Source organism: Propithecus coquereli, unplaced genomic scaffold (assembly GCF_000956105.1).
Source record: "Propithecus coquereli isolate 6110/MARCELLA unplaced genomic scaffold, Pcoq_1.0 Scaffold396, whole genome shotgun sequence".
NCBI classification, from domain to species: Eukaryota; Metazoa; Chordata; class Mammalia; order Primates; family Indriidae; genus Propithecus; species Propithecus coquereli.
The window spans coordinates 565,950-593,134 of record NW_012149685.1 but is presented as its reverse complement, the minus strand read 5'-3'; the positions used below and the strand labels follow the sequence as shown (position 1 = coordinate 593,134).

At 35.2% G+C, this 27,185-nt stretch overlaps 1 protein-coding gene across 1 annotated transcript in view; it reads left to right on the top strand.

The window, feature by feature from the left end:
• LRRC7 (leucine rich repeat containing 7) overlaps positions 1-27,185 on the top strand; it is a 571,016-nt gene that overhangs the window by 467,361 nt on the left and 76,470 nt on the right. Inside the window, exons 20-24 of the mRNA XM_012652676.1 lie at positions 7,957-8,068; positions 8,285-8,465; positions 10,078-11,755; positions 15,718-15,858; positions 25,217-25,336. Of these exons, the coding sequence (XP_012508130.1) occupies positions 7,957-8,068; positions 8,285-8,465; positions 10,078-11,755; positions 15,718-15,858; positions 25,217-25,336 (2,232 nt within the window). The remainder of the gene's footprint in view (positions 1-7,956; positions 8,069-8,284; positions 8,466-10,077; positions 11,756-15,717; positions 15,859-25,216; positions 25,337-27,185) is intronic.

Here is a 27,185-nt window from a genome sequence, read left to right as displayed (position 1 = left end):
AACTGAATAGATCTTCCTTGATAAGTGCATTTTTTCCCAAAAATATAAATGATCTCTCTACTCTTTCAAACTTGAGGATTGCATTTAATAAATCACAGAAAAATGATGCCCTCATGGCCTAAAATCATGAATACAGCCCCAAAAGTTCCAATACACACAGAATGAATAGTTGTCATCCAGCCAGGCCTGGCCAGGGAGTGCAATAGTATTTTGGCTACCCCGAATTTTTATTGTATCAGTCTTAGAAAAGACTAACCAAAGATTTTTTATTCTGCAAATCTCATAAAATTCCTACTCACATTTAGAGCACAATTTTTTTAAATGTTTTTATATTTGGGTTACAACCTTTATAGGAAATACCACTAACTATGAAAAGGGAGATAATTTTGAAATTTAGGTTTATGAAATCTAGTCATGTGAAACTTAATTCCTATATTTTAGAATGAGTTAGAAATTCATTCTTATTGATTTGTGTGGTCTGAAAAGAATTCAACTACATTTATGCCACCTCTACTATCTCTCTCATCAGTTCTTCAGCTAATTTGGTTATCATCTTTTTATCTTCATCAGGATATAACTGGTATGAGTACATCTAGAAGTTCCAGCAACTACTCAAAAATCTAGACTCGCAAAACTCTTTTACAAATCTGCATTTCAAAGCATCAATTTGTTGCATTTATTAAACACCAATTATATATGTAACACTGTGCTAAACACTGTGAGAGAGAGAAAAGAAATATAAAATGTTTCCGTAATCCCCAATTAATGTAAAGCCTAGCCAGATACACATAACACACGGGAAGTGATTAGAGAACATATTATATAAAATATGGTCACATGGTTGATTGTGTGATAGAGAATATAATACTCTAAGTTAAGGTTAGACTGCATATTAAAGATTGGATGATTCTTTTAAAGTGAAAAAAGGAGAAAGGCATTCCAGGCAAAGGGAATGTCTTGAGCAAAAATAAGTACAGTGTGCACATTTGCCAGCAGAGCAACCAGCCTGCCCCAGAAGAGGGGAATACAGCTGTATTTCTAAGGAAAACATTTTCTTAAGTATGTATTTTCATTGCTTTTAGCTTTTTGCTTATAAAATCAGTATTATTGTACTTTCTCCTTTCCAAAATATTACACATATTACTATAGCAAAACAAGACTTTTCTTTACCTCTAAGATATTGCAGCAATATAAAAAGGAAGGAAATGAACATTTAGCAGGTACACATTAAATACACACTTACATGCTTTTTATTCAAATCTCATGTATCACAGTTTAACATCAAAATAGCTATGTACTCATGAAAACTTATAAACTTCATAATTTTACTGTAACACAAAATAAGAACATCCTAAGATTTCTTAATGCAAGGATGGGATAGGTGAGGCAGGGAAAAGATGGCTTTGGTCTTGAATTTGGTAATAATGCTACAGTAAAGAAAATAAATCTTAAAATTATCTCACAAGTACTTCAAGCTTAACAAATCCAGAATTAATTTAATGTTTCCTCCCCAAACTTGCTTCTGCTCCTGTATTATTGATCTTGACCTCAACTGGCACCATTATCTACCATTTCATTCAAGCTAGAAATTTGAGAGGTATCCTGATTTCTTTCCTTCTTTCTCTCCACTCCTTGTCCCTTTCAAATAATTACCAAAGCCTATATATTTTTACCTAAGTGTATCTTCTCTCTCTGTCTCTCCTCAGATCCTCAACTCTGTCCTGCATTACAAACTGCCTTTCTTGGCTTACCTTGTCCCCAGCCTCTTCATTGCCTTGTCAATGATCTTTCTAAAACACAAATCTAATCATATCTTTGCCCTCCTTAAAAACACTACAGTGGCTTTTTATTAACTACAAAAAAATCTAAGCTTCTTAATTAACTAAGGTAACCACACTAAATAAAGCTAAGATTAAAGCTGAACTTTCAGCTTTAAATTTATTTGTATGATTTTCCCAACCCCCTTTTTTAATTTTTTCTTATACTGGCCTTTTCCTTTTAAATAGAAATTTTACTGGTAATTTCAATATTTTACCTAAAATTGAGATTCTAGGTCTTCCTTCCCTAACCTTTAACCAGCCTACAGCAAGGAGAAGCTGTTGCTTTCTGTATCATCCTTCTGTCTCCAATTGACTGCAGCCAAATTAAGGGTCATACTCCATTTCTTCAATGTCAGATTTAATAAATGCAGATAACCAAGCATCTAGCTGGTCTATGTATACTGAGCATTTATTATATGTTTTGTACTTGTATGCTATTTTTGAGTCATTATTATTTAGTTATCACTGCCAAGAATGTGGAAGAGGGCATTACACATTGCATGATATATTTATCCATGTCAAATTAGAAAACCAAGATAAAGTTCCCTGAATTCCTCCTTCATTGACAAAATTTCTGTTTGGTTTTTCCTTAGTATTTCAATTTCTTTGGAAATTTTTTCATTCATTTCCTGGATTGTTCTCGTAGTTTCTTTATGTTGGGATTCTATTTTCTCTTCTATTCCGTTGAGTTTCCTTACAATCCATAATCGGAATTCTTCCTCTGTCAGCTTAATTGTATCCTGTACATTGGTATCTGTTGGTGGAGATCGAATATTTTCTTTTGCAAGTGGCTTTTCTTTCTGATCTTTCATGGCTCCTGTGTTCTTTCGTTGATTCTTTCTCATCGGGCTACTTTGTCAAGGACTGGATGTGCTATGACTGGTTTATGAACTTAATTTTGGGGCTCCAAAGGGAAGGTAAAAAAAAAAAGAAAAGAAAACCAAGAAAAAAAACTAAGAACAGAGGTAGGCAAGACCAGAAGTGGAAAACAGAAAGAAAAAACAAGGTAACCAGATTACAAAGGCAGCTGAGTAAGGGGGGAAAAGAAAGGTAAATCAACATTTCTTTCTCACTTTCTGTTTGCCAACTATATGGCAAGAGCTTTAATGTATGTTAGGCTAGGCAAAAAACAGAGCTGGAGAGCCATAAGAACAAGAGAACAGGGAGAGATGGCGGGTCCCCATTCTCCCTTTTTTCTTTACGATGTCTTGTGGAGTTTGTGTTTGCCTTTTCCCCAGCTCTCTTTATATGGCTAGCACTCCTCAGCCTTCAAGTTTCACCTTGAAGGACATCTCAACATGAAGACCTTCCCTTATCACCCTGATCAGTCACACCCTCTGATTTTCTCAATCACATCACCCTGTTTGTTTGCATTAAAATATAACAAAAACATTCGTGATTACTTTGTTTATTGACTTCAGACTGTGAGGGTAGGGAACATTTCTATCTTGTCCTTCATTGTATTCCCAGAGTCTATCGCAGTACCTAATACAGAGGAGGAGCAAAATAAATATTTGTGAATAAGTGAACGATTGATGCAGTCTAGGATTATAACCCTGGTAACATGTCTGTCTCTTCATCCAATTAAAAAAATTCATTGAAGTCAAGGACAATTTTTGAGTTTCTGTTCAATTAATGATTAATTGATTATTGGCTGCCTTACCTATCCACACTTTGTCATTTGTGTTGACTAAACGCCTGGTATACAAATGCCCTTATTGTAATTTTGTTACAGTGACCCTAGACCAAAAGAAATACCCAGCAGTTCCATTTAAGTAATTAGACCCAAACAACTTAAATATTTATGCCCTACTTAGTGATCGTTTGAAAAACCAATGCACATAAATTGAAAGAGAAAATAATAATTTTATTTCATTCTTAGATAACCAAAACCAAAATATTAATGGAATATATGCACCTGTTAGACACCACTTAAACCTTCTCAAACCTAGGAATCATAGTGAAAAACCACAGCTCTAAATTCTGTTTTGCCTTGATTTTCAAGTGGCATTTGCTTTTTGATCACAGCAACTACTGAAAATCCAGCTTCACAAAGATTGCCTTCAAAAGGAATGTGCAATCTAGTGTTGAAACTGAGAGCTACCTCGAGCTGGCAATTTTCACAATGTCTGACTGATGTCAAATATTTTTTGTTTCCCTTGAACATTTAATATAACACACGATGTCTCTGTGAATTGCAACACCACCCATGGGTGCCTCAGAGCACAGTTTGGGAACCAAGGAAAGGGGCTTTTAAGTCTAGCAGATGTGAATTGAAATCTTGGCTCTAACCTCATTACCAATTATGTAACCTGACAAGTCAAGTCACTAAAACCTTTCTGAGTCTTGGCTTCTTTATCTTAAAAAAAAAAAAAAAAAGATAATAACACCCTTTCAAAGTTTTTGTGGAGATGACATCAGATAATAATAGGCATTTATAAACAGCTCCAAGCACAGTTCTTGGCACAGAGGAAGGCTACAATAAATGATAATTCCCTCCCCTTCCTCAAGGGAATGATGTGCCCCTTCCTGCCCCATTCTCCTTTAATCCTTCTGCGGTCACTACCCGGATACCTGTTCACCACGTCCACCACCACTTTCAAAAATGTTCTACACTTTTCTTTTTGTTAGGGGACTCAGCCTAATCTTTCTCTATAGAGGAAACATATCTTTCTCCTGGTAGTAGAGACCTGTCAGTTACCCTTAAAAATTTCCTTAAATTGCCTTTATTACTAGGCCGGACTCTCAAAAGCTCAGAAATAAGCTTTTTTTCTTTTCCTTTGACTTCTACCTTAGGCTCCCTTTCTCTTTGGCAGCAGCAGCCAAGATGTCGTTTGAAGAGTGGAAAGGCAGAGGGGTGAAAAACAAAATTTTACCTTTTCTTTCTCCTTCACTTCTGTCTATGCGCCAGAAAGAAATATGGTTCAATGTGCTTACAATGGGATCGCCACCAAATCTGATTCCCTACCAGTAACTTCCACTGCCTTCACGCATAGAAACAGTCCCCAAAATTTCACTTTTCCAACAGAGAGTCGATTCCTCGAGCCTCTATAAGAAAATTTATACAGACAAAAGTCAATGATTGATTTACTTTGTTGGATAGTTAACTTTGTTCTGTGAAGCCCATTTGAGAAATGAGCTTTACTTGGGATAGACAACATGATGTACACAGTATCACATAGAAAACTTTTGAGTAGGACAGATCCCAATTCAAATCCAGGCTCTATCATTTATTAAGTTTGTGAATTAGAATTATGACTTCACCTCTCTGAGCCTCCATTTCCTTATTTGTAAAATAAAAATAATAATTATTTTAAAATAATAGATAATTATAATAAACAACATTATATTTGGAATAATTGACAGGGATAATACAGATAAAGTGTTTAGCACAATAGCAACATAATGGATGCTCCTTAACTGATGACCATTATCATCACTGTCATCATCATCATCATCACTTTGCTCATAAAGATAAGAGAATCTACCTGGATCAGTGCAAATTCATCATTCCTGCTACGACAGTGTCATCTCTTAGGTGGAGGGCCACAGAACTCTAGGGATGAAATGCAAGTTCGTAATTAGCTGATGATCATACTCTTCCTGGTCACTAAGGCTCTTTTTTGATTCACAATAGAAATTCTTAAACAGGGTCAGAAACTTGAACCTGAGCCATACCACAGCTACCGTGCAGAGTTCCGGTCACAAATTTGACCGGAACAAGTTTGAAAGTTTGATCAATGCAAATAAGATGACTTGAGTACTGACTCTGTAGGGCATAAGGGGAAAAAAAAATGAGACTCAATTATATTAACATTCTGTACTTGTACAACTATTTGGTTTGCTTTTTTGTGTTTCTATTTTATTTTTGTTTTTGTTTTTAAATAAAACAAAATTCCTATACTTGTAATTAGGTGTAATAAGAATATTTCCTTTTAAAATTATTATTTCAACAAATAAATTACCTTTTGAGTCATAGAATATTAGTACTAAACAGGAATTAACACTAATTCCTATTATCTGTTTACCTATATTTTAATGATGAATTGAATAAGGTCCAGAGAGATACACTGCCTTGTCCAAAGTAAGCTGATTAATAAATGATTAAAAAAAGAAACAGAAATAGAATGGAAATATGATACCTTATAACTGAAATTTTTTTGACAAGTCAACACATTTTATGCCTTTCATGGTACTGTTTTGCAAATTCACATCTTCTTAGAAATTTCTCGAAAGGTATGTAAAGGTTTTTATTCTCTATTCTGTCACCTCAAAACTTTATTGTATATTTCTTATGCTAAACCTTTGAAATTATTTTCAAAAATCCATGAAAACACAGATTTCCTTCTTCAGTTATAGAATTTTCATCAATCCCAGTCTCTTGTCTATCCCTCTTCAAATCTGATATTTCATTTTAAGTCCTCTGTGTGCTCACAGCCACGCTTACCAGGAGGCAGCATAATATAAGGGAGGATCACTGGAATAGAACCCAAGAGAATCCTGCTCCAGTGATGAATCTTTGTCTAATTATCTATGTGAGCCTAGGCCTGAGCTCAGTCTCAGAATCGTCTCTAGAAAACAAAAAAAGTTGGCCTAGAGCTAGGAAATCTTTCAATTTTCTTCCCTTAAAATTTCTTTAAAAAAATTAACAAGTATCAGATATACCCATGTTTTTCACAGGCAAATATTTCCATACAAACCTAACCAAAACAATCTTCCAAGATAGAACTTAAACTAAGAGTTAAAGAAAGGGATGTGTTTCTTTGCAGTACCCAAAGAACTAAACCTGTCACTATGGGGGTCCTTGGCAATATATTAAATTTATAGTAAGAATTTCTCTCTGTTCATTACACCAATCAATTAATTATAAGGCAGGACTTTTTAAATTTATATTTTGTCCTCAAATATATTCTTTCTCTGATTTAATAAAATATTTCTAAATGTGTCATATTAATATCCCAAACTAACAACATACTGAGAAATTAAAAACTAAGGCCAGATGCAGTGGCTCCTGCCTGTGACCCAGTGCACCTTGGGAGGCTGAGGTGGGAGGATTGCTTGAGCTCAGGAGTTCAAGGTTACAGTGACCTGTGATTGCACAACTGCAATCCAGGCTGGGTGACAGAGCAAGACTGTCTCTAAAAAAAAGTACTAAAAATTTAAAAATAAATGAAAATTATTCTTTGAATTAAAATTAATCTAAAGTTTAAGACAAAGACATAAAGATAGTTACTATGCATAAATTTATATCGCTACTTACTTATAGGCATAGATAAGGCATTTTTTTATGTTGAAGAAAATGAAAATTTGGTATTGCCTTCCCTAACTCTCTCTCACTACCTGGTTACTGGTAATGATAATATGAATTATAAAGATCAAAATTCATGGTTTTTTAATGTGTTCATTAGTCATGAAGTTACAGTCTTATATCAATGTTGCTCATTACACTCAGTGAATGGATATAGAATGAAGATTTAGCAGGCTAGATTGGTCATGAGAGAACTAGAAACCTTAGGAAGAAGGTATATTAGAACTAGAGAAATTGCAGAGATGATCACTTGGGAAACAGTAGAAATTAAGAGAGAGACTGGGGAAAGAGCAGGATTTATAGGACCCATCACTGCATTAATATGGCTAGGGATGCCAAAAAAAATTCTAATTGGTCAGTAATATACTTTCCTTTTAAAACTCTTAGAGAGTTAACTCCCTAAAATTCTTACATGTTTATATATAATATATATGTATGAATCATACTACTCATATATGGCTTGTCATAATTGTCTGGTGTTATAGTGAATTATGTCTCATCTTCCCAACTAGATTGTAAACTCCCAGAGGGCACAGGCCACATTTTGTCTTTCTTTGGAACCTCCACAGTTCTTTGCACAGTGTCAGGCATATGAGCAATATGCAAAAAAAGAAAAAAAAGTCTGGTGAATAAGTGGCCTCACTTAAATTAGAAAAAAAAAATAGTGCTTAACTCAGAGTTACGTATGGTTCATTTCTCCCAGTGGTCCACAGTGAATTAAATTCTAGAGCCACATCTTTGAATCTGAGCCAAATAGAGATATTGCCATCTTGGTTAACCATTGTTTAAATGTTTACTTTCCTTGTCCTATATTATTATATCTCTCAGGATTCTTTTGTTCATCCAGCTAATGAAATGAGGATTGGGGAACTTCACCCTTCATTAGCTGAGACCCCTCTGTATCCACCCAAACTTGTTCTGCTAGGGAAGGACAAAAAAGGTAACATTATGAACCTGATGTGGGAAATATGCCGCAAATGCATGTGCATGATGAATCACCAGTAGTACATTATGATACACCGTAGTCTATAAAAATATTTTACAAATATACATCTCTAACATTAATCGGTATGGTATCCGTTTTCATACTTGCTTTTCTGTGTCTGTAATTGTCAATGTTCATAGCATTGTAACGTTTTTACCCTTTAAATTTCAGAATCAACTGATGAGTCTGAAGTTGACAAAACTCACTGTCTGAATAACAGTGTTTCCTCAGGCACTTACTCAGACTACTCGCCTTCCCAGGCCTCCTCAGGATCCTCTAACACCCGGGTTAAAATGGGGTCCTTGCAGACAACAGCTAAAGATGCAGTACATAATTCTTTGTGGGGTAACAGGTGTGTTTAGAATCCCCTCTTTTTTGTTCCCAAATGCTTATTTTCAGCAACTTTTTTTAAAAATGGAATCTTCTTAATTTTGGAATTGTTTTCGGCACAATTCTATGAGTGGCATAGAAGACAGAAGAGGCAGGTAAGCAAATGTAGTTCACTTGGGACTTTCAAGTACAGATGAATCCATCTTACAGGTGATGCCAGTGATTGAGGGAGACATGGTTGGAGATTAAGAGGATGAGATGATAGAACAAAAAATTTTAAAAATCAAACATTGTGTTTGCCCAACACTTTTTGATGAGGCATGTGGACATTTTGCCATCCAAAAAAGATGCCAGGAAAGCACTTATGTGCCTGATGCAGAGTAAATGTTCAATAAATTTTCATTGCTCTCACCATCATCGTCATGATGTTATCACCACCTGGAAAAGTTAGAATGTATTTAAAAGTATTTAATCTTTCCAAAATGGCTCCTACTCTATATTATTCCAATTTTATGGATGAAAAAACAAAAACCACAGAGCAAAATACAGTGACTCAATAAGATGGTATTTTCCCAGTTCTAATTTTTTGTAACTTATTGCTGTGGTTTTTTACACTACAAATAGCAAATAAAAATTGTCAAATTATAGGTAATCAATAACTTTTACTCATATTTTACTAATATTGCCACTATTGGCAATATTTTCTTTAGTAATTCATGAATAACTATTTCTATTCATCAATGCCCATGATAAAAATATTAACTCAGTTTATAAATTCATTATTTTTGTATGAGCTGAGATTAATTTAGGTACTTTTGGAAGATACCTTCTAAATGTACTTTTTTTTAAATTAGCAGAAGCACATACAAATATTTCCATCATTAATAAAAGGTATATAATTCAATTTTAGTGTGTAAATGGTTTATAATAAACTTAGAAAAATTACCATCTGCTAGAAATACTATGGTCACTGATGTAAACATGCCAATAACCTAAAGTCATAATATAATTTACATTCTAGAAAAATATACCTGAATGTGCTCTCTATACAATGCCATTTAGTGTTTTCAAAACCTGGCCTTCAAATAAATGTTATTTGAAGACAATTTAGATTCATTAGATATACCAAGCATTTGTAAGAAAGTACTCTCAAACAATATTTTGGAAAATCAGAATCTACAGGGATGAGTACCAGGAATCACATGATTCTAATTATCAGTCAGGTTTCAGGGCCACTACTGAAAATCTATATATTTCATTCAGTCCTTCAACAAATATGTATTTAATGCCTACTGTGTGCCAGGCACTATTCTAGGCCTGAAGAGAAAAAGATCTCTGTTCTCGTGAGTTTACATTCTAGCAGAGGACAGGAGACAATATGCAATACATATAAAAGGTAAGTAAATTATATGATATGTTAGAAGGTGATTATTAGTAGGAAGAGATAAAAGTTAGAGTAGGGTAGAGGGATGGCTTTCTTTCGAACATGAAATAATAATACTATCTTGATCATAAGTCAGGTGAGGATGAATGAGCAGCTAAAGGATGGTGGCCTTCTTTGCTGCTTGCTCTCTTTCTGGCAAAGACCCAGCTCTTCCTCATTTTCATATTTCTTCTTCCCTTTGCGTTCACAGGATTGCACCACCTTTCCCACAGCCTCTTGACGCAAAGCCATTACTCAGCCAGCGGGAGGCTGTTCCCCAAGGGAATCTACCACAGCGCCCTGACAGGCTGCCAATGGGTGATGCTTTCACTGACAACTGGACTGATGGCTCACATTATGACAACACTGGGTTTGTTGCTGAGGAAACCACAGCAGAGAATGCCAACAATAATCCTCTCTTAAATTCGAAATCTAGAAGCTCATCTTCTCATGGACGCAGGCCTTTGATCAGGCAGGATAGGATTGTTGGTGTTCCCCTGGAACTTGAGCAGTCTACACACAGACACACACCAGAAACAGAAGTGCCTCCTTCTAATCCTTGGCAGAATTGGACCAGAACCCCTAGTCCTTTTGAAGACAGGACAGCTTTTCCTTCCAAATTAGAGACAACCCCCACTACCAGCCCCTTGCCTGAAAGGAAAGAACATATCAAAGAATCTACTGAAATACCTAGTCCTTTTTCTCCAGGAGTACCATGGGAGTATCATGATTCCAATCCCAACAGGAGTCTTAGTAATGTCTTTTCTCAAATCCACTGCCACCCAGAATCTTCTAAAGGTGTTATTTCAATTAGCAAAAGCACAGAGAGGCTTTCCCCACTAATGAAAGATATAAAGTCCAATAAATTCAAAAAGTCACAGAGTATCGATGAGATTGACATTGGTACATACAAGGTTTATAATATACCATTAGAAAACTATGCTTCTGGGAGTGATCACTTGGGAAGCCACGAACGACCAGATAAAATGTTGGGACCAGAGCACGGTATGTCCAGTATGTCTCGAAGCCAATCGGTCCCAATGCTGGATGACGAGATGCTCACTTATGGAAGTAGTAAAGGGCCACAACAACAAAAAGCATCTATGACAAAAAAAGTCTATCAGTTTGACCAAAGCTTCAATCCTCAAGGAATGGTGGAAGTGAAAGCTGATAAGAGGATACCACCCTCTTTTCAACACAATTCGGAGTATGTGCAGCAGCCCGGCAAAAACATGACCAAGGATTTGATTAGCCCTAGAGCGTACAGAGGATACCCACCAATGGAGCAAATGTTTTCATTTTCGCAGCCATCGGTGAATGAGGATGCTGTGGTGAACGCCCAGTTCGCAAGCCAAGGGGCAAGGGCAGGCTTCTTGAGAAGGGCCGACTCCCTGGTGAGCTCCACAGAAATGGCCATGTTTAGAAGGGTCAGTGAGCACGAGCTGCCCCCGACTGATAGGTACGGCAGACCTCCGTATAGGGGAGGGCTGGATCGCCAAAGCAGCGTTTCAGTGACTGAGTCCCAGTTCCTGAAAAGGAATGGCAGGTATGAAGATGAACACCCTTCATATCAAGAAGTGAAAGCTCAGGCGGGAAGTTTTCCAGTTAAAAACCTAACCCAGAGGAGGCCACTGTCTGCAAGAAGCTACAGTACAGAGAGTTACGGTGCCTCCCAAACCAGGCCAGTTTCAGCTAGGCCTACTATGGCAGCTCTTTTGGAAAAAATACCGTCTGACTATAACTTGGGTAACTATGGTGACAAGCCATCAGATAACAGTGATATAAAGACGAGGCCTACTCCTGTGAAGGGAGAGGAGAGCTGTGGTAAAATGCCTGCAGACTGGAGACAACAGCTGCTTAGACATATAGAAGCTAGAAGGTTAGACAGGGTATGTCTGGCATTTCTCTGTAAGAATATCTCTCCTGCCTTTAGTGTTACTTTATTGGCATTTCTAAGCACATGTAGTGAAGCATGAACTACATGAATGAGTAGATGATCAGTATTTTATTTATCTTTATATTGTGGGGGAAATGAATCATAATAGCTTTTGTGGATATTGCTTAATGCTTTCTGAGAGTCCGTAACCTGCAGGTGAATTATTTATCGAATCTAGCCTAAATATTGTTAGTGAGAAAGAATTTGACTCTATTATATGGCATGGTGCTTCAATTGCTTTCTAGCCATTAAGGCAAAATGCCTCTTCTAGGACACAAAACTGTTCTCTAGTGACCTAAAGAGTATGATTTTTATTGAATATATAAAAAGTGAGTATTTTGCCCCTTTCCGAACAGACTCACTTATATTAAAGTCAGGCCTGATTTGTTTATAAAATTTGCACATAGTTACTGCTATGGGACTACTAACGTTATTACTTCTAATGAGCAATAATCTTCCCAGCAAGAAACAGAAAAATCAGCAGAGATTAAATGCCCTCCCACACATAAATTTATTTAATAAAAATCCTGTCATTTAAAATGTTGGTTTTTATATAGAAGGAAATGTTTAAACTCAAATTATACCACAGAAAACAAAAATAGATGTTGTCTTTATGAAGACTACAAATGTATAAATTAGTATGAATATTGCAGCAAAAAAAGGAAATTAATCCTAATTCAGTTAAAAATTGAGTCACAATGAAGCATGGAATGTATAGGGATTGGGGAGAGTAAAAAAAATAGCATATAAAACCTAGAATTATATTTTGTTGCCTGTTCAAATCTCTCTAAGAGAAATCAGGCATTTCATTTTCTAGAACTATTACCTATTGACCGTCGTCATTCAGTGTACTTTGTGGCTTTGGTGTAGAGGGTTTTGTGTGTTCTATATTGACATTAGATTCTTAGATATTTTTTGTGAAAATGGGGCCTTTTGTTCTCAGTTTCTAGGTTTGAATGCTCAGTGTAAACTGGGGATCTGTGTAATAATATACTCTCAGAATGTTTCACTCAATAGTTTTATTATTTTATTTGGTGTCCTGTTAAAAGCACAGGCCACTACATTTATTATGTATTTCTTTAATACTGAATTTTGTGTTTTCAGGTTTACTCTTTTCAAATAATTATATTGTTTGTAGGTCGTGTCTACATGACAAGAAAATTTTTTTAGGGAAAGAGTGAACTAATAAATGTGGGTGCGGGTGTTAGTTTCTCAATGTGCAAATTGGTTCTGCCTTGCAAAATATTTCATCAGAATGTCTGTTTCAAATAGGTGTGCTCAGTCCCATTGAAGGGAGCCTCATCAAAGCCTCATGACTGGCTGTCAGTGGGAGACACCTGGTCGGTTGTCACCATGCCTTACCTCAAGTTATACCCTCCATGTAGACAGATAACTTGGAGGGCGAAAATATTTGGGGCCAAATAATACAGTACAGTTTGGGAACTCTGGCCTCGTGTAGACACGACCATACGTAACAGGGTAAGATGAACTAGACAAGAAAGGTTATAAGAAGCTTTTTGGAGCATATGTATCATGACTAGTAACTTGAGGCAACAGAGGAATGAGTGAAAACAAAGCATGAAAAAGAAAAGATAAAATCCTAAGCATTTGGTACCATCGCTTCCTTACTGGCGTTCCAGATAAATGGTTCCTCTCCTTTGTTCCGAACCACTGAAAAGTAGGCAACTCCTCTTCTTGGAGCAGGAATTTTAAGGGAGCAGATAGGGCTGGGGGAAGAAGATTTGGATCAGTAAAAGTCTGGAGGCCCTGCCTGTCCTAGATAACTAAAAGGGAATTCATGTGTATTTTCCATTGCTATGACAACACCTCCCTTTTTAATTAGTCTCCACATATCCCCTGTTTGTTTGTAATTCCCTGGGTCTGTCTTTCACTTTTCAGAACAATTTCAATGTATATTCAATAGCTTTTCATTTAATTCCAAGAAATTAAATTACCTTAGAGTATCGCTTTAAGCCATCAGATCCTGGAAGCTCTTCCTCTTGTTTTCTCCAAATAACATTTCTTTGCCTCTTTCAACTGAGTTACTGAGCTATTCAGTCTGTACTTTACTTAAAACTTCTCAGCTACTAAACAAAATGAATTCAGGATACTGAAGTACAGATTTATTATGTAAAACTAGTTTTGATATAGCTGTGCTACTCAACATTCTGTCCAAAGTCAGACTGCACCAGAGACGTGGTGTGCTTTGTTTCCAGTAAAATTTAGTTGAACCATTTGAATCCTGAAAATAAAATAGTTTCACTAGAAATTACAAGATCTTTGTCCATTCCACATAAAAGACAACTGCCTAGAGACCTGGACCTTGGATAAGCTTAGCAGTCCAACATGATGTTGGCAGAAGATCTCAGTGCTGATCTTGGAGAGGCAGCTCCAAGTTCTACCCTAGATAAAAGATGCTTGTTTTCTCCTTTAGTTTAACCGCCAGGTTCGTGCTTCCACTACAGAGCCTCACTGTGACAGAGAATGGAAAACATGAACCCATATGTCTGAGACTGCTTCTGTTCTATAGGAAATGAGACAGTACTAGACTGGAGTAATTTTAAACCTTAAGGAATTATCTACATGCTAGATTGAGATGTTCAGTGTCCTTTTCAATTTTGACATGGTGACAATGAAAATCTATGTATGAAATAATTATGAATCCATAATAAATATGATTGTTAGGCAAGCACACCATCAGGAATATTTCAATTGATGTTATTTCAATAGTCAAAGTATTTCAATAGTCAAAGACTACTATTTCAATCAGTAGTCTTTCAATTGACCTCAGTTAAACTTTGATGCTAAAAATCATTGCTTTGATAATAACGCCCTCAGAATAGAGTAGCTGCCTGCTATTAATGTTCAGTAATATTCAGTTAAGAAAAAGTATACTAAGTTAACTTCTGTGATTTTTTTCCCCAAAATATTAACAAGAGAATTACTTAAAGAGACCAAATTCCGTCAATGGTTTCATTTCCATTGTAGGTTGAAGGTGGAGGTTATACCAGTGGAAGCAATTTGCTGATAGGGCACCTAAAATGTTTTAATTTTTAAATGAAGTTCTATAGAAAAAAATTATCTATCAGTCACTTAGAATAATTTTAGATACACCCATTGAAAGGTAGCCACAATGCAAATATCACCAGAGTGTTCTGTAGGTATTTAGGCATATTAGACAAATAGCATTAATAATTCAACAAATATAATTGCTTTAGTATCATTATGAAATTTCTTTAGTTTAAAATGTAATTTATAAGAGACAAAAAAATTAGAAAATTTGGATCCACATATAACTTATTTGATTGGTTTAACTGAATTAATAAGTAAATTCAATCGAGCCAATGATCAGATTGAATGTTTTTTTTTTTTGACCAGCTGTTTTTCTGAGTTACTGTAATTATACCTATAGACTAAGCAATAACGGAGACCGATTTTGGCTTTAACGTTGCTATGCATTAGCTTAAGACAGAATTAGAAGCTAATGTTTGTCTTTCTTATATGATGATCTCACAATGTGAAAGAGACCATGAGATTTGCAGCTGGTAAAATTTAAAATCTCACTGTTTGAATTTTTAAAATTAATGGACTACTAAAGATGAACAATACTTGTCCAAAGTCACTATAATCATGATATATAAAAGATAGATTTTATAACTTTGAGTTAGCAGCAAATGTAAAACAGAATGTATCTTCTTTGCTTTTTGTCTTTTCTGTAGTTTTGGACGGTACTCATTATGTGCATAACTAACACTGTTTACTGTATGCTTCTGTCTGATCAAGTGCATGTTTAAAAAAGAAAGTTACTGTTTGCCTGCTTAAAGTTAAATGTTATAAATTTAAACATGTTCATGTAATAATCAGTTTGTTGAGCATGTGTTCACACCCTGTCACATGATTATTTCCTCTACTCAGAATGCTGCTTACAAACACAACACAGTTAACCTTGGCATGCTGCCCTATGGAGGTATTTCAGCAATGCATGCAGGCAGAAGCATGACTTTAAACTTGCAGACTAAGTCTAAATTTGATCATCAAGAACTACCTCTTCAGAAAGTAAGTATGGACTGCCCTACATGTGTCAGCATACCAAAGCCAATTAATGTTGTTTGTTCACTTAATGTGTTTAGGCTGTACGTACAACCCTGCTTATTATAGACTCTCACGAGTCCAAAAAGCACAAAGGCAAATAATGTAGAGCCTGAACTCTTAGCTGCTAAATGAATATTTGTAGCTAGACTGGTTATCAGGTTACTGCTTTTTGGACTGAGCTTTGCTTTTTGGATTGAGCAGGTACATGGCTTTTTGTGTTGCTTAAAGAAAGGCTCATTTTTCTTATTATTCATTTCCCTTGTCTTTTTTCCTTTGTTTTTCTTTCTTTTGTGTTTATATATTTATTTATTTATTTATTTTTCTTTTTTGGAGATAGCCCTATCTTCTCTTGGTGATGCATTCTGAGAACAGAGCTGGAATTATCAGATTTCAGTTGATTCCTGTGGAAAAGATGTAGGACCCTAAATTAGAATGGAAATTAAGCGGCTAGCCCTTCTAAATGCTTCTTCAGCCCATTTTTGTGTGTGTGGGGGGGGAAATATAACATAGAAGTAAAATATGAGAAACAAGTTTGTGGCTTAGGAAACTAGGTTAATGGAAAAGTAGCCAGTTCACTTAGTTTTAAATGAGAATGTAGGCACATTGAAAAGGGAATATACTGGAAGAGGAAACATTTCCATTGTTAAAGGAATATTTCTGCTTATTTTATTCAAGCAAAACTGAGAATGCACATTTTACATGTTTAGATTGATTAATGTCTTTGTCTTTGTTACATTTTAGTGGAGACTCATGAGTCATTTTCACACAATATGTCATTATGGCTATATATTAATATAGTCATTAGCCTAGTAAGTTGTTTTGAAAAAAGCAAAGCAAAGCAGGGATAAGAAAATGACAGCAGCCTTCAAACACTTCTCTCTTAATAAAATTAATAAACATATGAAACTCCTATCCCAGCAAAATTAAGGTCATAGACCTCAAAATCATATTTTATTCTTAAATTAGTCTTTAATAACATTCCCTAACTCTGGACGGTTTGGCTCCTACTGTGAATAGAATAAAAAAATCAAAAAGACATTTATATCCACAGCTTTTTCATCACTTACCACCACTTTAAAACAAACAAACAAACAAAATCCGCTAAATTGATAGCCTTTGAATGTTATTTTTCCTGTCCTCAGTCTCATGTTCCAGGACCAGTGGTGTGCTGCTAACTTTCTCTCCAGGGAGAAAAACAAGGCCCTGATTTGTGGTATTTTCCAATGTCAGTGATATAATACTCGCACTATGGCCAATTTCAAGGTGCCAACTTAACGTCACTGAACTCAGAACTGGGAAGATTCATGTATAGTTGGATCTCAAGAGTCAGTACAAATTGTCTCCAGCACACCATCAGCACAACTATTTTCACTTGAGTTCCTACTGTAATGGAACCTGTTCTTCATGTCCTCTCAGATGCCCAAGGCTCTCATCCTCTTCCTTAACAAAACCAGTTTTCAAAAAGGTCTTCAAACTTAATTGCACTAAGGAATAGATGAGATATCACAGCTTTTTTTTTTTTTTTTTTTTTTTTTTGAGACAGGGTCTGGCTCTGTCACCCTGGCTAGAGTGCAATGGCATCATCCTAGCTCACTGCAACCTCAAACTCCTGGTCTCAAGCAATCCTCCTGTCTCAGCCTCCTGAGTAGCTGGAACTGATGCCTGGCTGATTTTTCTACTTTTTGTAGAGATGGGGTCTTACTCTTTCGCAGGCTGGTCTTGAACTCCTAGCCTCAAGCAATCCTCCCTCCTCAGCCGCACAGAGTGCTAGAATTACAGGTGTGAGCCACTGCACCTGGCCATATACCACAGCTTTAAATAGACACCTCTCCTAGAGGCCTTGGCAATTAGAAACAAATCAAATCTTCAAACTAAAATAATGGGATTTCAAAATTCAGCAAGCAGATTAAAGAGATCTTGGTATTAAAGAAGCTATTGCCTGAACCCCCTGAAATTATATAGAAACTCCCTCATTTTGCCTAATTTTTGGCTATATTTATTCATCAATATATATAATATTAATATATAGATACATGCAGTATCTGAAAAATGGCAATATGCTTGAAACAGTGTTTCTCAGTGTCTACCTTGTTCTCCAAATACAAATTAGGTACCACTGTATTACTGTATTAATTTTCTTATGTCATTTGGGCTACCCTAGATGGATTCACTATCTATTACTATAGTTCTAAGATGATCTGTAACAGAAATAATGCAGAGTTATATTTGGGGACTTCTCAACCATCCTCAGTTGGGCACAGAGATGACCTAAAGGTATTCTCTTTGGATGCAAACCAGGAATAATTCGAGTATTGAAAGACTCCACCTCAAAATAAATTATCATCAATACTTTATTATCTGCACCAAAGAGAACGAAGAAGAAGGAGGAGGAGGAACAGGAAGAGGAAGAGGAGAAAGTAGGTACAGCAAGGCATGAAAAAGACACACAGGCAGGGCAAGTACTCCAGCACTGCAAAGATATCATGATCCCAAACTTATCAGTCAATTTAAGGCCTATAAACCTGAAGCATTTAGGCAGCTGGGACAACTCTGCTGCCCCGTCACCAGTGCAGGAACCTTATCGGGCACTGGGTTCTTAATCAGTTTCAAGAATAGTTCCAGGCTCTACCTCTTCCCACGGATTCCAATGTAAGCCTCTGTCCTTTCACCTCCATGCCCATATATGTCTCTTCTACAGAGCTTTGATTTGAAAATCTGTTTGTTTTTTCTGCCAAGCTTTAGAGCAACCTCTCTTCAAATGTGTTTCTCAGTTTATCCCTTCTTGGCTCCACTCACCATTACTAACCCGGTCCCATGATTGAGGTTCAGTTTCCCTAAACCTTTCTCCCCCTTAAAGGAGAGGAGATAGGCAAAAATTATTTTCCTTTTATTTAGAAATGCATAAAAGGCTATTACAACACTTTTGCTACTTAAGATGATAAAAATTAGTGTCTCAGGTATTTAAGATTTATTTGCAGCCCCTAAAGGCTCATTAGCCATGAGAACTGCACTAAAATAAAGGGTAAGATCAATGTATAAACAAATATTTTCAGTAAATAAAATTGACAAAACTGTTCCATCTCCAGTGGAAATTCTCAAGCTATCTCTTTTATTCATAAAATTCCTGAATTATAATATTGGCCATCTCTAGGTAGATGCTATGGCAAATGAGTCTGGGGTGTCCTAGAAAGAATGAAAGAAGTGGGAATCTAAATTAAGGTTTTCAACTATTAGAACTTAAGCACTGGAAATGGAGTCACAACATCCATTTGAACAGATGATGCCTTTCCCAAGGAACATATAGGGACTGACATCCAGACCCTATTCCAGTCCTCTCTGTTTGCCAAGACTTGTCTCTTGCAACAATGAGGAAGGAACACCTTTTTGTATTTCCTCTGCTGCACTAAGACTGTCTTTAAACACATTTGAAATAAACTAATTAAAGGATATAATTATTTGTGAATGAAGATTAAAGAACTCTGCACTTGAGAAGTATTTACATAGTGAATATTTATGTGGAAGAAAAGGGAACACTTCCCCAGATTTTGCTAGGTATTTTGAATATTTCAAATATTTTCATATTTATTACATGCCAGGTTGAGACTTGTACATTTTTCATGGATTACAAGCTAAATACAGACTTTCTATACTATAAATAGTAAATTATATTTTCTATGATAATTTTATGGAATACTTTAAGATATTAAGAAAATACCAAAATGACAACAAAATTAACTTAATAAATTTAATTTCCTGTAATATTTTCATTCATTGATGCTTATGCTATTATACTTTCCTAGAAAATGTAATACTATTTAGGAGCCAGAACATTTAGAACATTTGAATTGGACTGTAGAATTATTAGTATTTTCTATTTATTTATTCATTCATTCATTCATTTATTGATTTATCATTTATTTACTGCCTTTCCAAAAAGCATCTAAGGCAATTTTCTATGATGTTATTAATGGTTCCATGTGTTTCTTTGGATGTGTTCTATTGTAATTGAACTTAGTTGCTGTCTTGAATTTTATGTTATCAACAAGAAATACAACATTGTAAAATGTCAGTATAAGCTACCATTTTTATTATGTAAAGTATACATACAAATACATATTTCCATTGGGAGAAAAATAAGGACTAGGATTTATCGAGAATCTACTAAAGCACCATGAGGCACTTTACATATATTTTTTTCTCACAACTCACTAAAACTCTCAAAGAACATATTTATCTCCATTGTATAGATGAGGAAACTGAGGCTCATGTGTCACACAAAAGAATGTATTTTTATTGTTTCACTGTTGTCTCCCCTGCACTTAGCATAGTAATAGGTAGAATTTAAATCTGCCTTTGCTTGATACCCATGTACATATTCTTTCTACTACATGATGATGCCTTCTCAAATGTTTGTAAAACCTAACATTTTCATAGAACATGACTCATCATAGTTGATAAACCTCTTTCATATGCTTTATTATCTCACATTGTCTTCAGACCAACTGAGAGAAGGAGATATTATGGATGGAGAAAAGAATATACAAGTAGAATATATTAACTCATCCAAAGCATATCATGACCCTAATCATTCCCTATGTGTTACAGGTATAGTGCTCTCTTAGTTAGCTAACTTAATGAAAGTTAGTAATTACCTTGTGCTTGTTCAGATCCACTTGCATTTCCTGAGCACTCAGTATCACCAAGAATTATGTTTGGTAGCAGCAAAAGGCTAAAGGTTATGGACCCAAGAAAATCACTCATTAATCATCCAGACTGCTGCAGCCCTAGAGAAAAGCAGGGCTGGGGAAGAAATCATTGGCCTTTCCTAACTCCCTGTCTGCAGGTATCTGGCTGCCAATAAATAGTATGGTCTCTTCTACACTGGAGAAATTGATAATTTTCTCTTGTCCTTTTTTTTAGCTTCTATCACCATGATATTATGCCATCACATCTACTGCTTATTGGCTTATTGAATTAGGAACTAATATAAATTAATTATAATTTCACGGGCAGGAAAGCTGACATCATAGAAATATACATATTAGATAATCATCATATAATTTTGCCTGGAAGAAATTGATTTCACTGTTTTATTAAAATTAGTTAGTTAGTTGATATTCATCCCACCAGATTTTGAGTTAGAGAAATTTAGATAGCAATGTTTGCACCTAAACTATTTTTAAATTTCTAATGTCCTTTCTTACTGGATCTATGCAAATGACTCAGGATCAGATAGTACCAACATTTGGAGTGCATTTATTCACCCTAGTGCCAAGGGTTACTTTCTTAATGCCATTTTTTTTTTCCTGCTGAAAGCAAAGCAAGATTTATGCTGCACCTCAGGGCAACTCATGCCTATAATTTCTATCAATTTTGTTGCATTTATTATTGGCTACCTATCCCTCAAGAAAGATTTGTTTACCTTTCTAATTATGAAAAAAGCTTTCAGCCTGTAAATCCACATAAATTCTCATACATGGTGTGTAAAATTACCAAAATATTTAACAATAATGTTAGTACTCACGTGGGTGCTTCATCACCATTATAATGAAATGCTGGCTTAAAAATCATTTGGGAATTACATTACTACCTTCAGATTGAAGCCCATGGAATCATAATCACTTAGATCCAATCCTGGTGTATATTGACTTTTGTAATATCTGTATTTTCCAAAAAGTATGATGAAAAAGAATAATATAACAACAATTTCACTGGAAATACTTTGCAAAAAATTGTTTTTAACAGTTTAATCCCTTTATGAACCATGTGCCAATTACTCAACAAAACAGGTCCTTGTGTTCTTAAGTGATATGTCCCAAGACCTTTGCAAAGTGCCAAATTTTAATACCACTGTAATACAATTTCTCCAGCAAAATGCAATAAGTATAATTTCCCAAGCATACTGTGCACTTATTGATTAGCAGACCAGAGCAAAGCTGCTGTATCAGCTAAGCTTATTTAACTTACTTATGTGAATGCTGTTCACGCACATGTTTGTACATATATACATACATATGGATACACATGCATAGACATATACATATGCAAACATACACATATATAGACACAAATGTACATTTGTCTCAGCAAAATTATAAATTACTTCTTCAAGTAGACACTCATGATCATTCACAATAGTCAAAATCATAAATATTAAATCTACAAATGTCCACACTCATCTTTGCAGATAGCATCTGTTCAGTAAGACTGCTACAGCATTACTGCATTTCTTACAAAACATAGTAATTTCTCATTTTTCACTAAATCACACTGGCCATTTTCTCTATTACTTTATGAAATATTAAAGACTTGCAGAATTTAGAAGCTAAGGGAATAGTGTATTTTGATGATTTTCCATGTTTTTTATCTTTAATTAGTTATATATAATGAGGAAAATAAGATTCATTTTTACTCTTACCTAAAGAAAATATCTGGCCAGGTGCAGTGGCTCATGCCTGTAATCCCAGCACTTTGGGAGGCTGAAGCAGGAGGATCACCAGAGGCCAGGAGTTCCAGACCAGCCTGGGCAACACAGCAAGAAAAAAATTTAAAAATTAGCTGGGCATGGTGGTGCATGCCTGTAGTCCAAGCTACTGGGGAGACTGAGGGAGGAGGATCTCTTGAGACCAGAAGTTTGAGGCTACAGTGAGCTATGATTGCACCACTACATTCCAGCCTGGGTGGCAGAGCAAGACCCTGTCTCCTAAAAAAATAAATAAATGAAATGTCTGAATAAAATATCAAGAATGTTGTCCAAAAACTAATTGAATGAATAACTAAACATCAGTTTGGTTATTTTCTCTAGAATAATAAATTTCAACAGTGATAGCTTAATTTTTAAAAATATTTTTCAGGAGCTCCTTTGAGCCTTTTATACAATTTTAGCAGCTAAGCAACTAGATTTATATACTATACTCCTTTGGGAAAGAATGTGAACATACTGCATAATTCTCTTTCTGGTCCCCCCGACCACTGCCACTACCACTACCACTACCACTAAACATCAATAAATTGTTTTCATGGTCTTTCTATTTCTGCAAACTTAAGTCACCACTGGGTATCTCATTTAATAAAAACAAAAATGCCAGAGCATTCTTACACAGAAGTTGCTTTCAGGAAATTATTTCAATTTTTCTATCAAAATTATCTTTTTGATAAAGATAATAAAAGATAAAGATGAAAAAAGAATATCCTTTTTTATATGTTTGCATCTTTATGTTCCCTCTGGCACCTGTAATATAGAAGAATTGGTGTGATTGTTAATTCTAATTTTAAAAAAGAGAGATATTAATTTATAAACTAGTGAAGAGCCTACACCATCATATTAGGATTTTGACTAAAGGGCTTTAACCTTTTTTTTTTACACCGAAAAGAATGTTGTGATTCTCAATTGCTCTCTAACACTGATTCAGAGTCATGTCTGGGCAGCTAAAGCAAGTGTGGTAGAGAAAATAGAGACGGAGATGGGGATAATATGGAGATAAAAAAGGAAACCTGTGTTGAATTCTGGCTGCTTCTCAAAAATCTGCATTGCACAGATCTAGCCAGATGAACATATTAATTATCCCACTTCACTAGCAGACGTACCAAGTCAGAAAAGACATAAGTACTAAAAAAATCAAAAAGAAAACACTGGCCAGTGGTGTTTAAACTGCATAATTATGTCTTAACTGCTTAATTTCAATATTTGTATTTTCCATATTTTAATATCCAGAAAATTGTGTATGGGCATATGCAAACATATTTGTCTAGAAAACATGAAGACTAGAAAATCAATGCTTGAAAACAGACAGGAGTTGAATAGCTACCTGGGTATTTTCAAGTAACATGTAACTTAAATGTGTTGTCTACATTTGATTTTTCAAATAAACACAGATTCATTCCTAAATAACCCAGGAGCTTAAATTCAGTACACCTTTCTTCTTTTTTTAATATTTTCTGATAGACTTGTGAAAAAAGAATTCATATTACCAAAGTACGAGAAGAAAATTGAGTTATCTCCTTACTTTTCATTATATCCAGTAGACCCAAGGAAGACTTCATCTAGAGTCATAATAAGTTCTATTCTAAAATTTTTCCAAACAATGCTTTTTAAAAAATGCATGTGGTCAGAATGCAGATAGGGTGATTATATAATTGTTTTTCAAAGAACAAACTGGGAACTCAGTATAACCAGGTTAAGTCTGGCAAGCAGCCCATCTGTAACATGTTATAAAGAGAATAGTGCAGTTCTCCTTTTCTGGGGTTGGAGGATAATTCCTTACACAAAGTGCAGCAGCACATACACTCTCTAACCAGGCTTTATCAGTAGGAATTATTTAGAACATGTGCGGAAAATGGCGCAGCTAACACTGAGGCATAACATCTCAACCACATAAGAATTCCCCAGGAAACCAACCAGTGCTCGTATATCCTATAGACTAGGGAAGGAAAAAAGCCTTTGCAAAAATAGATACAAATATACCATTACATATCCCTCCACTGGGGGCTATCTTTCTGATGGTGTGTGATCGCTTGCTATTACTCAGGTTAGAATAGGAAGTTGCCCCCAAATATTTAATATTAGTAATAATAAAGACAGGAGCATTATTATTTGTTAAAAATAATAAGCAGAAAATCAGCCAAAAATAAAATATACATGAAGAATTTAAATGTTAATACCTAAGTGATTTATATAAATAAATAAATTTGGTACTCAAAAGAGTCATGATTTATTTATACTGTGAGTCTAATAGCATAATTTTTTTCTAATAGCGTATTTTTAATGTTGCTTTAATATTTCCCTCAAAGCTATTTGTAGATAATGCCATAAATCTTGCATTATGCCAATGTTGACACTATTTTGGGTTAGTGCAAGGCATATTCTCCCAGAATCAATACAGCCTTATAAAATTTACTTTAGGTTATGGTTTGGAATATTGGAAGTTACATTCTATGTATTATATGGTTTGAATTTATATTTTAAATAGTAAGATCATATTAAAGAGACAAATTAAGCAAATTTTAAATGTGGTTTTTAACACTTGGTTGATTTTATTCTGATTATTTTTATTCAGGTACTGTAAATAATCTAAACTTTTCTTTAAAATTCAGTAAATAACTCTAAGATGATTATCTTAATTGTTTTTCTCATTGCTTCTAAAAAGCTGTCAATTTAGAATTTGTACCTGGTAAATAGTATATAATAATATTTCCAGTTTAGGATATGTTGTTCTGCAATTAAACAAAATTAATTTTACCATAATCATTAGGGATTCTTTTCAGAAAACTATGGTAAACTTCTACTACATCACTAAAGAATGCCATACCATTTTTGCAATAGACCCCGTCCCAGCAAAGCAACATTTTAGACAATGGACAAGAAGATGTATCTCCTAGTGGCCAATGGAATCCTTATCCACTTGGGAGGCGGGATGTACCTCCGGACACCATTACTAAAAAGGTAACCAATTTCGACTTGATGACACAAACCATGAACCTTCCACATCCATTGTAATATGTAATCCATATCTTGTGTCTTAACATCATTTCTAACTTTCTGATAATTTTAGGCTAAATATTATCCTACTATAACATGTTTGGTTAACTGTACGTGCATTGAAAAGAATGGAAAATAAACACCGTCAAGTGTTCAGAGTTGGTAATGAATGTTTATGAACAACATTCTGCCACCTCTCTGCAGATACCATGTCTTTGACTTAAGAGTATCTTAAGCCAGGCGCGGTGGCTCACGCCTGTAATCCTAGCTCTCTGGGAGGCCGAGGCGGGCAGATTGTTTGAGCTCAGGAGTTCGAAACCAGCCTGAGCAAGAGCGAGACCCCGTCTCTACTAAAAATAGAAAGAAATTAATTGGACAACTAAAAATATATAGAAAAAAAATTAGCCGGGCATGGTGGCGCATGCCTGTAGTCCCAGCTACTCGGGAGGCTGAGGCAGGAGAATCGCTTGAGCCCAGGAGTTTGGGGTTGCTGTGAGCTAGGATGACGCCAGGGCACTCTACCCCAGGCAACACAGTGAGACTCTGTCTCAAAAAAAAAAAAAAAAGAGTATCTTAAGATACTCTAACCTCTTAATACCCATCTCTGAAGTGCAAATACAGAAAGGTGTATGACATATACTTCTGACTCTCTTGGCTTCAGCAGTGTGTTGTAGCCAATTTGCATAAAATGAGATTTGGCCACAAAAAGACTGATTCACTATATCTAAAGTCACAATTCATTCAAGAAACATTTAGTGAGCAACTGTATGTACACTACGCTATGTGGAACACTTACTAGATTCTGGGGAAACAAAAATGAATGAGGTGTGGTTTCTTACCTCAAGAACCTTTTAATCTCCTGAAGTATGCTGAGTCTTAAGTAGGTAATTATAATACTACATGATAGATCACCAATACAGGAGTAAAAAGAAAGCCAGCACCTGGGAAAAGATCATTGCAACATATATGAGAGACAAGGGATTTGCATCATTTCAGAATATATTTTTTTAAAACGCCTACAAATCGATAATAAAGACATACAACACAATTTTTAAAACTGGCAAAATACAAGGGGAATCAAGAAGGTAAATAAATATTAAAACAAAACTGAACCTTTCTATCAATCAGAGAAATGCAAAAGATGCTATTTTACATTTACTAGACTGGCAAAAATTAAGAAATCTGAAAAAGTTGTTTGCAAGTATAAGAGCAATGAAAACTCTTTTATACTTCTTGTAGGAACATCAAGCACAATCACTTTGGTAACAAATTATCTTGTAAAGCTGAACTTGCATATACCCTACATTCCAGCAATTCTCCTCCTAAGATATTAAACTATAAAAACTCTTATACATGTCATCAAGGTACTTGTAATGTTTATAATACCAGCAAACTGGAAAAACTCAAATTTCTATCACTGGGAGAGTATGTAAATAAGTTCTGTTTTCACACAAAGAAATATTTCACAGCAGTGAAAATTGGTAAGCTATAATTACAGTACTGTATATAAACTTTAGAAACTTAATTTGAGTGGAAAAAAAGTTCCAGGAGATGGAAAACATCAGGAATACCATATTTATAAATCTCGAAAATAAGCAAAACTAAAAATACACCGTTTAAGCATAAGTACATGAGAAAGAAAACTATTGTTATAAGTGAATGGTAAATAGAATATTTAGAATTATGGTTACCTCTAAAGAGAAGGTAGTGGTCGGATCAGGGAGGAAGCTGATACAATTGTTGGTGCTATTCTAATTCTGAAGTCTAATTGTGGTTCTTACACTCTAGTTTTTAAGCTGAGTGTTCATTTTAT